This window comes from Lipotes vexillifer, unplaced genomic scaffold, assembly GCF_000442215.2.
Source record: "Lipotes vexillifer unplaced genomic scaffold, Lipotes_vexillifer_v1.1 scaffold86, whole genome shotgun sequence".
Lineage (NCBI taxonomy): Eukaryota > Metazoa > Chordata > Mammalia > Artiodactyla > Lipotidae > Lipotes > Lipotes vexillifer.
Genome location: NW_006785406.1, coordinates 4130872 through 4147128, shown reverse-complemented (window position 1 = coordinate 4147128; position 16257 = coordinate 4130872). Strand labels below are relative to the sequence as shown.

Genomic DNA, 16257 nt, shown 5'->3' with positions numbered 1-16257 from the left:
CTCTTTCCCAGGAAAAGTGTAGAGATCTTACTTCGAAACTAAGAGATCTGCAAAGACAAAACAACCCAAATCCCTGAGAAATTAAGGTAAGGTGGCTCGTATCCAACACTTAGTCTCCTGGCAGGGACAGAGCAGAGGCGAGCCTTCTTAGGAATGGAATGATCTCCATGAACCCGAACAAAAATGCTGTCACTTAGACTTCTCCAATAATTACTTGCAGATGAAGAATATATTTTTCTCCTCAGAATACCCCTCCTTGCTGAGCCCCTTCTGCCTCGTTCATCGGCAGGGTGTGCTCACTCACGACCAATAGGGCAGCGAGTCTGCCAAGCCACACGCTCCTCTGTGTTTCCTTTGGCAGCTTCAGCCGAGGCTGGGAATTGGTCCTACACCCTAAAGAGATACGCTTCAACAGCCAAGCAGCTCTCATGTAAGTTCAAGGAGAGACATGGCTCAGCCTAGCCAGGCCAGCTCTTCTGCCAGTGTTGATATTTCACCGAGTGAGACATGCACTTCTTTTTAATTCCCACTAAGGAGGACCCATGTCTCTGGTGAAGACTGGATGGCATCCAGCTTTCTCCCAAGTGAATCCTACACCTGGCTGGGGTAGTTCAGGTGTGCGTGTGCTGTCTATCAAAATCTATCCTCAGCTAAATAACATTTATATAACACTGGGTGACTGGAAAGTGCCTTTATAATCATTACAATAATGACAGCCGATCCTCCTAATGAAACGGAGATTTAATTCCATTCCTGGTAGATCTTCCTCTTCTGCAGTCCCAAGCCTGCACCTGAAACACGTTGTAGACTTCCAATAAACATTGTTGGGCATGTTCTAGGGGTAAAAACCATGTTAGGTGCCCGGGGGTGTTGAGGGGTGAGTAAGAGAAGTTGTTCCTGAGCACAAGGTGCCACAGTCTAGTGTGAGGTTGGCTGGGGTGCAGGTGGGAGACAACGAACAGAAAGACCACACTAGGCAGAGTGAGCTGTGCTGGGAAAGCAGGGCCAGCAGTGCATTTATTGAGGGTTTACAGAGCGCCCGACAGTGTCCTGAGCACTTGACAGGTCTGTTCTCATTTCATCTTCCCAACCCGAGATAGGTATTGTGATTTTATCCATTTTATAGAGGAGGAAACTGAGGCACAGAGAGGTTAGGTAAATCACACAGTTAGACCATGGCAGAGTTGGCATTCAAACCACATGTTCTGACTATAGAATCAACACTCTTAACTGCTACTCTGACCCAGACAGACCTCATGGAGTGGGCGGACCTTGATTCATCCTCTTTTATAAGGATGAGCACAAGTGACATATTGTGTGAGGTTGGGAGGGCTTTGTCTTGAGGGACCAAAAGGTTAGGCCAGACTTCTATCAGGATCTTTCCAGACCACAAATCTGTGCCTTCCCTGCAGATAAGCTTCCTCCATCATGCAAGATCGGGAACCCCCTTGTCCCCAAGGAGCCCACTGCTTTCCCTTTCTCCATGAAAGTGACCATAATGAGGTCCGTGTGATCCTGTGAGATCTGAGAAGCTTAAGAGCAAGGCCGTTAGCTGTGCTCTGCAGCAGAGCAATACTTTCATAAAGCTGTCCCCCAGCTGCAAAAACCAGAGAGCTTGTGACTTCCTGGAAGCCACGCAGCAAACTGCTCGGGGAAAGGCAGGCTGCACACGTCCACCCTTGAGGGCTCAGCCTGGACATGTGTTCTGCTAAGAACACACCAGCGTCGTTGCTCTCCACATTCTGCCCCCTCCTAAACTCTCACGCTCCCCTCACACCACAAAGTGGCCATTTTTTTCCAATCGCCAAGGGTGTTTGGGGGAATGGCAAAGCTAATCAGACAAATGGGTGGGGTGTGGAGATGCCTCTTTTTTCCTCCATTTGGAGACCCTCCAATTCTTCATTCTGACTTACTCAACAGCCTGCTGCTCTTTGTCTGTCACATCCATCCTTCATGGGCGACACTATGCCAATTTTTAAATTTTAATTTGAAAATTTTTACCATATTTCAAAACGCCAACATGCTTTCCTGCCCCAGAAACACAGCTGGAGTGCAAACCTGGGTGGCTCGTCTCGTGCATAGTGGAGCCCAGAATTCAAGTCGGTTTGCAAGCCTGGGAGCCAGCATATCTGAACCTCAGCACACATCCCAGCAATGGCACTGAACGACAGATCAATCCTCCCTTCCCATGCTCAGGAGCTAGAACCACACACCTCCTATTGGTCTGTGAGGAGAAATCTGTAGGCATTGGGTTGAAATGGAAACAGAAGTAGAGTTATTATAATAACGAGAAAACATAAATCTAAAAAGCCATTGGAGAAGGACATGTAATACTTTTAGGTGAGTTAAAACAATTAACTGTCCCCAGATGAAGGGCAAGTATCATTTGTGGCAGCTGATTTGAGAAGGTCTGGGACGTGATATAAAACAAAACTGAAACCCACAGTGATCAAATTAATTTCTTTTTCTCTTTCCATCTTAATTTAAAAATGGTGCAAGAAATTTTCCATTTGGTGCTGGGCTGTCATTAACACTTCTCTTATACTTATTAATTTTGCCTTTCAACAAAGAGAAAGCCAGCTTTGAGACTCAGCAGCTTGGCAAGCAACATTTGCTAGAATATAATACAGTGGTTGCTTTAATTTGATTGATTTTTTTTTCAGTTATCTTTCATCTATGGCAAATAATACAGTTTTATCAGTTTCTGTAGCAATCTAGAACTTTGCTTCCATGAACCAGGCATCACATGGAAGTTTTAAATGCAGATTCCTGGGCCCCACTCAGGATCTCCTGAATCAGAATCTGCATTTTCACAAGGTCCCCCAGATGATGCTGACACACTTTAAAATCTGAGAACTTGACTGTAGTTTACATTTTAAAGACATTTATTTACAAAGAAAAAGTGAATTGGTTCAAATAAAAACAGTTTGAATTAGTATTCAGATATATGACAAACCATGCTGGTTGTCCAAGAATATTTGGGAAACACTTGGGTACAGCATTTTGTCAATAAAACTAAGACTTGGGGATTCATCTCTCCAGAGACCAGTGTGTGCCACTGAACTACCGAGTACATTATCTGGGTCGACAGGAGGGACAGTTCATTCAGTGCCAGGGCTATGGCCTTGGCCAGCAGCTTTACCCCAGACCTGCCCACCAAGGCTTTAAAACATGCCTCCGTGGGACTGCACTTCCCCTCATGCCCGGCTCTTACCTATCCTGTGCTGGTGATGTTTCCCAACTGCTCTCTGCAAGGAAATGTAAACTGTTTTCATGTGCCAGTCAAATTCATAACACTACCTAAAAGGTAACATGAAAGTTTCTGTTGATGTTTTCTTTATGTAATTTTAGAAATAACACACTTTAAGGTAAAATACTTTGCTCTTCCATTTGCATCTATAGCTTCAGTGTGACTTGCTATTTCTTGCGAAATCCACCAGCCATTTTTATAATTCTGTCATAAACAATAGTGTCACAAAGTCAGATTACAGAAAAATGCTTGATTATTAATATCTGGTTAAGCAAATAGTCACTCACATCAATGATGAATGAGGATAGCTCTGTTATGAATTTTGGTTAATATTTGGATGAGTTCATTCATCAGCATTGTGAGCGACTTCTTTGTGAATCACATGATAATTTTCAGATACTGGAAAGAATAGTCCCTCTAATTTTTGTGCCATTCCCAGTACAATAGCTACAGACATGACCCACTTTTAAGTTTAATCTGCATTATTAACATTTTCTGCATCCCTTTCTTAAATCTGGACAATCAACAAAACAATAATTCAACCCCTGATTTGTAGTGTTTGCCAGTTTCCATGGTGTAAATATTCTCACCATGGTTGATTTCGAACTACTAACATGATGTAAATGAACACAAAGTTGGGAAGAGATGTGCAGGAGCACAGCATTATGTGTTATTTCTACCACGCAAGTACCATTGATGTAAATTACCTCAGTAGCATAGATAATGATAAAATGCAAAATAATTAGCCAGTGATGTGTTTATTTATTACCCTTTTTCATATAACTTATTTGATTGTAACTTGATATAATCTAATTTTGAATGATGGCTACATAACCACCAGATCACAAGATTCCTGAAACTTTAACACTTGGCTTTTGTGAGGTTTTAGGAGCCAGCTTCAGCTCACGGCTGCCCCTAGCCATTCTGACTCCATTTGTCTGCCAGGGTACCCCTCTCCGACACAGCCCATCTGGCCAGGCCCCAGCCCCAGAGGGAGGAAGAAAAACCGGGCTACTGATCACAGGACTTGGTGAACCATGAGGGTATTTTAGAGGGATCCACCTTCTCTTTGAGGGAGACAGCTCTAATTTGGAGGGTCTTAAGTTGAGGCATTGGTGGAATTGGCAGCATTAAGTACTGGTTGTTAAGAGCACAGCACTGGGGTCGGCTGCTGGGCTTGAATCCCAGCTCTGATCCTCAGGACCATATGCTCCTTTTTTTTAAATTTTTTTAAACATTTCTTTTTGGCTATGTTGTTTCTTCATTGTTGCACGCGGGCTTTCTCTAGTTGCGGCAAGCAGGGGCTACTCTTCATTGCGGTACGTGGGCTTCTTACTGCGGTGGCTTCTCTTGTTGCAGAGCATGGGTTCTAGCTGCCCGGGCTCAGAAACTGTGGTGCCCCCGTCTTAGTTGCTCCGCGGTATGTGGGATCTTCCCAGACCAAGGCTCGAACTCGTGTCCCTTGCATTGGCAGGCAGACTCTCAACCACTGCGCCACCAGGGAAGTCCGGGCCATTTGATCCTGAATAAATAGCTCAGTCTCTCTGTGCCTCAGTTTCCTCAGGTAAAATGGAAATAACAATGACACTTGCTCCACAGGGTTGTAAAGATTAAATGATATATGGACTTAAAGCAGGTAAGGGAATTCCCTGGTGGTCTGGTGGTTATGACTCTGCTCTTTCACCACTGCAGAACTAAGATCCCACAGGCCACATAGCACAGCCCCCCCCCAAAATAAAAAGCAGTTAACAAAGTGGCACAAAATGCTCAATATATATTAGTTATCGTTAGTAGTATTCAACTCATAGTGGCTTTTTACAAACTCATTTGTTGGGTACTATATTCCTTGTTACACATAGAAAATACATATAGCCAATATTTGCATGATTTTAAGGTTCTAAAAGCCTCCACATGCATAACCTGATGGGAGCCTCATGGTGATCCCAGGAGGCAGTCATCATATGATTATCGCTCCCCACTCAATGTCATCTACGGGCGGAGACTGGAACTCAGAGAGGCTGAATGATGGCCTGGAGACACACAGCCACAGGCCAACCAGTCAGAGCAGGTTCCACAGGTTATGTTCTCCTTCAGCTGCTCCCAAGCCTTTAATGGACATTTTTGTCGAGCTCTTTATAGCCCCCAAACAGCAAGAACTGGCAGAACTACTACTGAGATGTGAGCCTTTTGACTTGGGATTTCTTAGCCAGTCAGTTAGGTTGGATTATTTGCACATAATTCTGTAAATAAGTATTCATATGTGGTAAAGATAGCAAATTCAGAAAACCAGTAACTTAGGAGAGAAAGCAGTTTATTTTCTCCTACATCACTGCCTTGTAGACATTTTATCAGACTTCACTGAAGATAAATGAGGGAGAGCTCTCGTGTTTTCCCTTTTCCCCAGCAAAGAGGTATAATCAGAATATGTCCATCTTGCTCTGGGGAGAAGGTTCAAAGCACAGACCTTCCCCCTAAATTCCCAGTGTGGTCAGATGGGTTTTTACAGGGAAACAGGGACTATCAGGTCAAGTTTGTTCACTCCTTGTTTGATCAAGGTGTGGGGCAATTGGAGCACTGGAAGGGGTTACAAATTCCCAATGTTTATCAAAATTACAAATGCCTACTTTTTTTGGTAGGGGGGCTGCATTGGGTCTTCGTTGCTGCACACGGGCTTTCTCTAGTTGCGGCGAGCAGGGGCTACTCTCCATTGCGGTGCATGGCCTTCTCACTGCGGTGGCTTCTCTTGTTGCGGAGCACGGGCTCTAGGCTCACGGGCTTCAGTAGTTGCAGCATGCAAGCTCAGTAGTTGTGGCTCACAGGCTTAGTTGCTCCGTGGCATGTGGGATCTTCCCGGATCAGGGCTCAAATCTGTGTCCCCTGCATTGCAGGCGGATTCTTAACTACCGAGCCACCAGGAAAGTCCACAAATGCCTACGTTTTTGATTCAGCAGTTCCACTACAGGAATTTACCCCTCAGAGATCCTCCCATGTATGGAAAAGGAGGGACTGCATCATTGTTCATAACAGGCCAAGACTGGAAACAAGCTAAGTGTCCATCAGTGGGGAACCTCCAAATAATCATAGTACTTCCAAGCAAGGCATTACCATGCAGCCCTTAAAAAAAAATGTAAGTGATCTATATACACTGCTATAGAATAATTTCTAAAAATATGTTAAGTACCAAAGCAAGGAGGGATGCTCATACGCATTTATTTATAAATATATGAAATATTTCTGGAAAGAGATATGAGAAACTAGAAACAGGAGAACAAAGTAAGTAGGGCACAGGAAGAAAAGGAGACTTTCTACTATATATCCTTTAGAAAATCTTTTGAATTTTATTCCATTTGCATGCATTATATGTTCAAACTAAATAAATGTTGGAATACAAGCTGGTGTGGGCGCCGATAGAAAAAGAGCGATTTTTAAATCAAATGGCTGTTTCCTCTGCATTAGAGGCTGCGGAGAGGTGACTGGAGAAGGTAAGAGGGAAGGACGGGTTCAGGCCCTGGTTCCCCCTGCTCACCCCTGCCTCTCCACAGCAACAGACGGAGGTGGCCCGCAGGGCCCAGACCCAGGAAGAGAAGCTGGCTGCTGCCCTCAGGGTGGAGGTGCACAACACTTCCTGCCAAATCCAGAGCCTGCAGGCTGAGACAGAATCCTTACGGGCCCTGGTGAGTGAGCCAGGAACAGCCTTGGCCTTTCCTGCGTGAAGTTTTACTCTCAACTCTCTAACTGTAGTCATATGGGTTTCCCATCTCACAGCACATGAGTTTTGAGACCTGCAAAGGATCAACCGATACCAAATTACAAATGTAGTAGACACAGTTAGTGCCCCAGTGAAATCCCCTTCACCAGGCTGCTGCCATGACTGTTGGCTGCTGACGCCACAGATGCCCAGAGACTTGCCCTCTGCCAAAAAGAAGACCTGGCCTAGGATGGTAGGCGTGCCCCCCCGCACCCTGCAGTCCTCAGCCATTGGCCAATGACTGGGGTTTAAAAGCCCAGTCCACTTGCTTCAAAGTGGACTCTGCTCTGTGGTGTAATCCACACTCCAGAGCTCTCCAAGGGATCAGGCTGTAGCCACAGTCCAGCCAAGACTACCTCCTGGCTTAACACTTTACATTGCTCTGAACTGCTTTCATTCTCCCCCTTTTCCTGAAAGAAACTCCTTAATTATTGGCATGTTCCAGGATCCCTGTGTCTGGCTCTGCTTCTGGGGAACCCAAGCAAAACTAGTAAGCTAGTTAGCTCTTCAGATTCACTGTGGTTTGTGGATGGACCTCTTGCATTATTAATGATTATTATTAGTTAAAATGATTATTAATAATACAGTAATCCACCCTCTGATCTCTGGGATGGACTGAAGTTCTGTTAGGGTCAAGCACGGCTCCTCCTGGATGCCTCCAGGAGGCCATGTGTACTGAATCAAACCACAAGTGTTCGTACACACCAGAGTGCACGAAGGGGTTGGGTTGTATAATCCCTGCGCAAATGAGGTAGTCTGGACGTCATTGAGGCCCAAGAAGCCCCTCTCTCCCATCAGCCTCAAGTCCTGGCCTATTTGGGTAACCATTCTTCCACCACCCCCCATACACCTCATCTCAGTATTGCCACCCATAACAGCTCCATCACAAACCGCCAGCCCCACCTCCTGCTTTAGCTACAGCCTGCCACGAAGTTAGCTCAAGTGTTTGTTCTAGTTGTTTCCCCTCAGAAACAACTTTTCCTCTGCCTGCTGCCAAGATCATCCCATCACCCCCAGTTCCCTTCCTTCAAGGGTCTTCAGTTCATTTGGTCCGTTGTCCTCAGCAACAAGGTCACATGGTGCCCAGTCAGCTCAGGGAAGATGCTCAGTCTTGCTACAACACAACACACATCTCATTGCTCCACTTTTCTCCGGGTCATCCTCTGATGGGATCTGGGTCAGTGCAAGGGGGTGTGAGGAAAGGATCTGAGGTGAGAAAGATCAGGAAACTACAGCCTAAATCACTGCTACTTTAACTAAAAAGTTGTCTGAGAGAGATTGCGTTGTTCAGCGTTATGTGGATTTTATGCTAATCAGTTTTATTCACCTGCCATAACCCTTGATAAACATCCTAATGTTGGGAATGCAGTTGCTTTAGACACAGTTAAGAGGTTGCCATTTCTCCCCCAGATGTCCTTGTGGCTGCCAAAATTGCCACTCTTCTGGTGATAGAAAGTTCCAGGCAAAAGGTGAGGGATGTATCTTCAAGCCACATCATCAAAAACAAAGCCTGGAGAAATTGCAGCCTAAGTAGCTGGTGCACATCACTCAGCTCATATTGCACACACATGTATTGGGAGCCTACCATGTGCTGAGCCCTCCCTTAGACTTGGGAGAGGCCATCAAGAATTAAATGTTTCCTGACTTCTAAACGCTCATCACCTGATTGGTAAAAGAAAACCAGTACACAAATGACAGAACAAAGCAGGGATACTTCCTGTGTTCCCCAGAGTGGATGCTCCAGCAGTCTCCATCCTCACACGCCCCCAGCCCACCCTTACCTCTGCCCCTTGGCAGATGCTGTCACCAGCACTGTTCTGCAGAGAAGATGAATGTCCTCCAACTTGAGGTCTCTGGCTTCCATTTCCCACCTCAAAATATCTCTGAAGCTTTATCCACCCTCTCCTCCCTTTGATAGACTCCACCTGTCCCCTGTTGCACCATCTGGGCCATTCCTCTATCTACTGTCCCCTCTCTCCTGCATTACCAGTGTCCCCACCCCCTGGAATTGCCTGTGGGTAAAATAGAAAGTCTTCCTTTGCCAGACCTTCCAATACCACCCAACTCGGGCTTCATTTTAATGCCCAGAACTCATTCTTTGCTTTCCTGCACTTGAGCCCTTGGATATGTTTTCCCATAACTAGAAGGAGACTCCTCCCCCTACTCTGCCCCCTCTACCTGCTCCTGTCATCCACACCCTGGGCACAGGTGAGGTGGAGCTCACCGAAGTGCCACACCCACCGTGAAGCCTAGACCCTGACTCCAGAGCTGGGGTGATCCCTCCCACCTGCCACCCACTCACACTCAGAGCCCCTGGTTCATGTGGTTATATCAGCTCATGCACTGAACTCACATTAACTCCTGGAGGGCAGGGACCATGTCTAATTAGCTTTATGTCCCCAAAGCACTTGGTACAGTGCCCAAAACACAATTTCTTCAAAGTGATAGAAACAGTAACAAGAGCACACTCACCTGCATTCTCTCATCAGAGCTTCATGGAAACATTAAGTAGGGTAGACTGTGACTGCATCCCATTTTGCCTAAGAGAAAACTGTGGTTCAGGGATTTTCCCACAAACACGAGTCATAAGTAGAGAGGCAGAGCTCTCTGTCTCTATCATGCAGTAGACGGCGGCCGTCCTGTGGTGTTGGGAACTGGAGTCTTGAATCCTGGCTCCTCTACTCACTAGCTGTGTGACCTCCCGAAGATGCCGTTTTCTCCCTTGTACAGTGAGGATCTATTTTGGTTACCACATCCATCTGCTGTGTTAGTGGCTTAGGACAACAGGAAATCATTTGTTCATTTATTCAGCAATTTAGGGAGCGCTCGGCAGAGATGGCTCTTCTCCATCCCATGTGGCATCTGCTGGGGCTGGAACGTCCAAGAATGGCTGCTTCAGCTCACATGCACAATGCCTCAGCTCTGCATCTCTTTTTCTCTCTCCACGTGGCCTCTGCACGTACCTGGCTTTGACTTCCTCATATCATGGCAGTCTTACATTGTTGGACTCCTGACATGGCATCTGGCTTCCCTCAGAGGGTGAGCACAGAAAGTACCAGGCCTCTTAACACCTGGGCTTGAAAGTCCCCGGAATATCATTTACGCAGCATTCTGTTGGTCAAAGCCGTCACAGACCAGCCCAGATTCCACAGGAATCTGCCTCTTGATGAGACAGTGGCAAAATCACGGAGAGAAAGTGCAGGTGGGATGGAGATCATTGTTGCAGCTGCCTTTGGAAATGTGATCAACCACTGAACCATCATAGAATTTGCCTCATAAAGTCATTGGCATGATTAGATAATGCAAGTCAAGCCCTTAGCACCGTGCCCGGCACAGAGTGAGCAGTCAATAAATGGTATCTGTTATTAATTATCATTATAAAATTATTATTATAACCACTAGTAATAGTAGCCCCAAGTTGGCATCATCTGATCACCACACCTAAACCCCATGGTCCTGACTATTGGGACAAATATCCCAATATTTGGGATATCCATCCAGAAGATGGAGCAGTGACGTGCTGGCTGGGCTCGGAACCCAGGATGGGCTGCCTCTGTCCCCTGTGGCTGTAGCAGATCAGAGTTCTGGTCGCTGGGCCTTGCAGGAAAGGTTAGGAATACAGGTGAGCCAGAACAGGTAGCACACACGCCTATGGCTTTCCAACATGGCAGAGTTCATCCAGCCATCCTGCTACCCTCAGTCACAGCAACCTGTGCACACACAGGCCCTCAAAGCTATGTAAGCCTCAGACAGCCAAGCTGGTGACATTTTCAGCTCCTTTGCCAACAAGGCACTGTTTATAGCAGCAGCCAGGCATCAATAATGGTGTCTGAGGGCCCCTAAGCTCTGTGTTCAGTCAACTCAGACCAGGAATGGAAATGGTCCAGAAATCACAGAAGGTCACTATTTTACTTTCTGGAGGGCTTAGCAATTTAAGGATGTCCCTTCAGGTCTCTAGAGACAAGAGTAAGCATGCTTTTGTGATCTCAGTTTGCTTGCTGGTGCTGTGTCGTGGGTGGGCCGGGGCAGGAGACCCACAGCAGTGGCTGATCATAGAGACTCAAGCACAGGCAACTCTGTGAGAACCAGGCCAAGATGTCAGGGACATAGGTGCAGAAGCTTGACTTGGACTCTAAGGGTGGGATGGAAAAGACGTGGCACCTCTGATAGGTGTTTCCATGAACCCACCTCTGGCAGTGGGTCCTAAGTCTTCAGCGAAAAACCCCAGGCCACATGAAAAAGTCATCACGTACACAGGGAAAAAACTATAGACAGATGATCCAAACCTGATTCCATGAAAGGTTTTTCCAAATCACAGGTGTTACAGGTCCAATGTCAACAACCACCACTCACAAACCAAGCAGTTTCCTGATAAACAAAGGGAGAAAACCCAGAGAGGTTGGAATGAATGATTCTCAAAGTCCAGGTGACCATTTCTGCATCCTCATTGCCATGGAGGGGTTTTCAGATCTCACCAGCAAAATAATAACCAGACCAGACACTGATCTAGATTTATTTCCACTAATCACATTTTGCCACCTGTAGACATACCTAGGATGGGAATCTGACTCAACTTCCTCATATCCTATGGAATTGGGAAGATTTAAATAAGATAATATGGTGGCCCCTGCTTAACAGCAGCCATGATTCAAGATGACATCATGACCAAGAATCTTCAATTTCAGCCACAGTGGTCAAAAAAGGGTATAGAAACTTGTTTCATCAAGACTTGACTCAAGTCCAATTTAGAAAAATATTTGTTTCTTATGTGTTATATAAAATAAAAAGCCAGATGCTAAATTATAGAACTATATAATTACTACTACTGAAACATGTTAAAGAGAAAGGCATACCATTTTTTTATTGGTCAGCCCTACGGTTTGCAGGGCTTGGTATATGGGAAGATGAGAAGAAAGTTTCAGTCTAGTGGGGAGACAGATAGGGCAATAAGTGCACCATGATACAAGTGCTGTCACTTGGGCAACACACACACACACCTATTCTGTGCCAGGCCCTGTCCTGTCGCTGGGGTTACAGAGACTAGGTTCCTGCTCTCAAAGAGCTCAGCATCTGCTAGAGCAGACATGCCCCTAAGAAGCTCAGCCTGCTATGATAAGTTCAAGGGCATGCACGTGCTTGGGTAGCTGTGAAACCCAGAGGAGAGACACCCTAACCCAGCCTGGTGGTGGCAGAGGCAAGAGGGCATCAAGGAAGTCTTCCTAGGAGATGTAACCCCTGAGCTTAGACGTGGGGTGAATAGGAGTCAGCCAGGTGAGGAGAAGGGGAGATACAAGCCCAGATGTGGACTTTAGACAGTGCACTGTGGCTGCTGCGGGGGGTACCGAGGGGGAGGAACCACAGGCAGGGAGATGAGCTAGGAGGCCACGGAGGTTACCCCAGGTGAGAGGTGATAAGAATCGATCTGGGGCATTGGTGGCTGGACAAGAGGGGGCACGTATGGGAAAATGTTTCCAAACGTACAGGAGGTAGGACTCAGTAATGACTGAATTTGGGAGGGAAGCAGGATCTGGGCCATATCTTTCCCCGGTTTCTAGCTCATGTGGGTTCACCAGCTGGAGCACAGGAGAGGAGGGGCCAGCAGGTTCCAAAGGAAGCCGATGGCTCCATTTTGGACACCTTGATTTGAATGGGGCCCATGGCCTGCATATATTTCCAGTAAGAGCCTCAGTACTGAGTCTGCTTGGGGGAGAGCTCTGTGCTGGATGCATCAACACAGGAGTCATCCACAGAGATAACCAAGCTGCGAGTGGAGTAGAGACCAACCTGCACAGCACAGCTCAGGGAGAGGAGGGGGCGAATGGGCAGCAAGGGGCAGAGGAACTAGCAAGATGTGCTACTAAAACACTAAAAAACCACAGTGAGTGTGTAGAGGCCAGAGACATTCGTTCTGACTGTGGGAATCTGGGAGGAATGCAGGAGGAGACTGCGTTCCAGCTGGACAGTGGGTGGCGGTTCACCAAGACACCGGCAAACTGCCTCGTGTGTGAGTGTGTGTGTGTGTGTGTGTCTGTGTGTGTGTGTGAATCTCTCTCTCTCTCTCACTCACCTGCCTCTTCTCTCATCATTCTCTCATCCGGCTCTCTGGTTCCTGCCTCTCCCCCTCCTTCTTCCTCTTCTCCCTCCCCACCTCCACCCCAGTTGGAAGGATCAGTGAATCAGACTAAGCAAGGCTCTGGCCTCCCCAGGAGGATTCATTACTTCCCCACTGAGCCACGTCAGCCCGTCAAGGTCATCGTCCTGGGAGAAACAGAAAGACCAGGCCGATGCCAGCCCCTCCCACTGCTCTGCCCATCTCCCTCTTCCAGGGCCCTGCCCATCGGCCTTGGGTCTGGACCGTATTCCCTCTCTTGTAGAAACGAGGCCTGGAGAACACCTTGCACGACGCCAAGCACTGGCACGACATCGAGCTGCAGAACCTGGGCGCCGTGGTCAGCAGGCTGGAGGCGGAGCTCAGGGAGATGCGCACAGAGGCGGAGCAGCAGCTGCAGGCCCGTGAGCACCTGCTGGCACACAAGTGCCAGATGCAGCGGGACGTGGCGTCCTACCATGCGCTGCTGGACCGCGAGGAGAGTGGGTGCGTCTCTGCTCGGCTTTGTTAGGAAAGGAGTAGATACTCAGGGGTTTAAACTAGACACTTTTTCAAACACTATAGAAGTAATTAGTGTAAAAAGGAGAAATCACCTCCCAAACTTCCCAACACCCAGCCCCACTCCCACAGCCTGTGTCCTTCCAGGATTTTTCTATTCATATATATGCAAATATATAGACAAAAATATATTATGTACTTATGTATGTATACGTATGTGTGTGGATGTTTGTATGCATTCACAGATGCAGACATACAGCCACACACCACAGACATACCTATATGTGTTCATGCATACTTCCTACCATACATGGTAGCAGTTAGGAATGCTTTCAGCTGCCTGTAATAAAACCTAATTAGTGTAGCTCTAAACCAATGCTCCTGAAACTTTAATATGCACTCAAAACATGCCAAGCCTGGGCACCTTTCTAAAATGCAGATTCTATTTCCGAAGGTCTGGGGTGGGGCCTGAAACTCTGCATTTCTGACAAAACTCTCAGGTGACGCCTTATAGGCGGTGGTCCACAGACCACACTTTGAGCAGCAAGGGCATAAACCATGTTTACCTAAGAGTTCCAGAAATGAGGTAGGCCAGGCTGCTCCGTGATGTCAGTCAGGTCCCAAGCTCATTTCATCCCTCTGATACACCATCCCTGTCTTCATCTTTGTCACCCCCTATTGCCAAATGACTACCACAGCTCCAGACATCATAACCAGACATCATGCATGGCCAGAAAAGGGGAGGCAAGAGGAAACAGCAGAAAGCCTTTTCCCTGCATGGCTCACTCCTTTTTTCAGTGAAGGAAAAATGTTTTGGGAAGGCTCCAACGGACTTTTCCTTCTATCTCACGTGACCAGACCTACCTGCAAGGGATGCTGGGAAAGCAACTATTTAGCTTTTCCAGCCTCCATACTGGAGAGAGGCAACAGGTTGGGAATGGCATGTATACATATACATATATGTGTATGTGCTATATATACATATATGTATACACATGCACATATATATGTAGTCTTTTTTTAATGGGTAAGGATTCCTGTGGCATATGCATGAGTCTTGAGGCTTAGCTTCCTTGCCAGCTTTTTAAGGAAATTGAAGCCTTTATCACAATTCTGTATCACCATATTGCCCTCCAAGGTCCCTTCTGTGGCATACAATGAATGAGGAAGAGAATACATAGTAGAATAGCAGCTCTAAGAGACAACTTATTGATTACGTAGTACAACCCCTTCTGATTCCAGAGAGAATAAGAAGGCCAGAGCAGAAAAGGATTTGCCAGTGATCAAAATAGGAGGAAGAGGCAGAGCTGGACCAGAGCCTAGGTCTCCTGGGTCTCCAGTGTGCTCTGTACCATCCCTTTCTCAGAAGGCAAGAGGGCCACATGGAAGCAACCTAACCCTTGCTCTTTCAAACAAAAACATGTCATCCAGCTCCTTTCCAGCTGTCTTTTTATTGGATTGATTTCTGTTGATTATAAAAGCTAGATATTTGTAACAAAGCTAATTTTTTCAGATGCCTATGAATATCTGAGAACACAAAATCGTATTAAACAAATCCAAAAAGTAACAAGATAGACTGAATTTACTTCAAGAATATAAGGACTCCATCCAGTGAATGCCTGCTATGTGCCAGCACAGTCTTAAGCTCTATGTTATCGTCATTTCTCCACAAAACCCTGCCAGAACTACATCATTATCCCCACTTTACAGACAGGAAACAAAACCTCAGAGAGCTTAAATCATTTGCCCAAGGTCATACAGCTAATTACCATGGAGGTGGGATTTGAAAGCTAAACTGTCTTGTTCCAAAGGCCAAATTCTTTCCACAAGACACCTGCCTTTTGTATAATTCTGATGTGATTTCATTACTAATTTTCATCATCCATTGCTTGTCTCACTGAAATGTGTTTTTTGGGTTTTGTTTGCTTGTTTCAGCTAATGGAGAAACACCCTCTTTTCATGAAGAAAATGCTACCTTCCTCACCGAGTGACCAGTGAAGTTCCTTGAGGAGTCCCCACCCCCTCACACCTCCCAACCCACATCTTCCCTCACCCTCCCCACCCCCATCCCAAGCTGGATTCCCTGCTGGATTCCCCAGCTGGCTCAGCTTGGGCTGAAAAGCTTCCTGGAAGTGGAGAGTGTCCTGCTGCCTGAATTCAAATAGTCTCTAGCTTGAGCAACCTCCCTTGCCCCGCTCCAAATAAATGCTTCGTGTGTGGCTTCCAGTCTGCCCACCTTGTTCAATCCACTGTCGGATAGAGATGGATATCACTTTACCTGCCTGGCCTTTCCTCATGGGGCCATTCTTAAAGGCTTCTGGAAGGGTCCTTGAGCGTGACACCATCTTCCTTGCTGTTCAAGGGTCAGCTGCTCTTGGGTTTATCAACATAAATGTGCTTCTTGGGCAAGAGCTGTGCTCATGGCAGGCAAGATTGCCACCACTGGAGGCAAAACAACGTTCTTGCTACAGATGGGGTCTGTGTGTATCGTAACCACAGGCATCACAAAGTATTCGGGTGTCTTTAACGTGCTCTTCGTGGGTAGTAATGCACAGACACACCCACTTCACTGCTGTTGGCAGAGCACTTCTCAATCAGCTTAAAGGGAGCTTCAGTTTAAATCTGTGGGGGATGAATTAGGCTGTGGTTGCC

General features: G+C 46.7%; 1 protein-coding gene across 1 annotated transcript in view; it reads left to right on the top strand.

The window, feature by feature from the left end:
- Positions 1–15617, top strand: part of BFSP2 (beaded filament structural protein 2) — a 68726-nt gene extending 53109 nt beyond the window's left edge. Inside the window, exons 5-7 of the mRNA XM_007457564.1 lie at positions 6793–6924; positions 13373–13593; positions 15541–15617. Coding sequence (XP_007457626.1) covers positions 6793–6924; positions 13373–13593; positions 15541–15544 — 357 coding nt within the window. The 3' untranslated portion in view covers positions 15545–15617. The remainder of the gene's footprint in view (positions 1–6792; positions 6925–13372; positions 13594–15540) is intronic.
- The last annotated feature ends 640 nt before the right edge of the window (positions 15618–16257 follow it).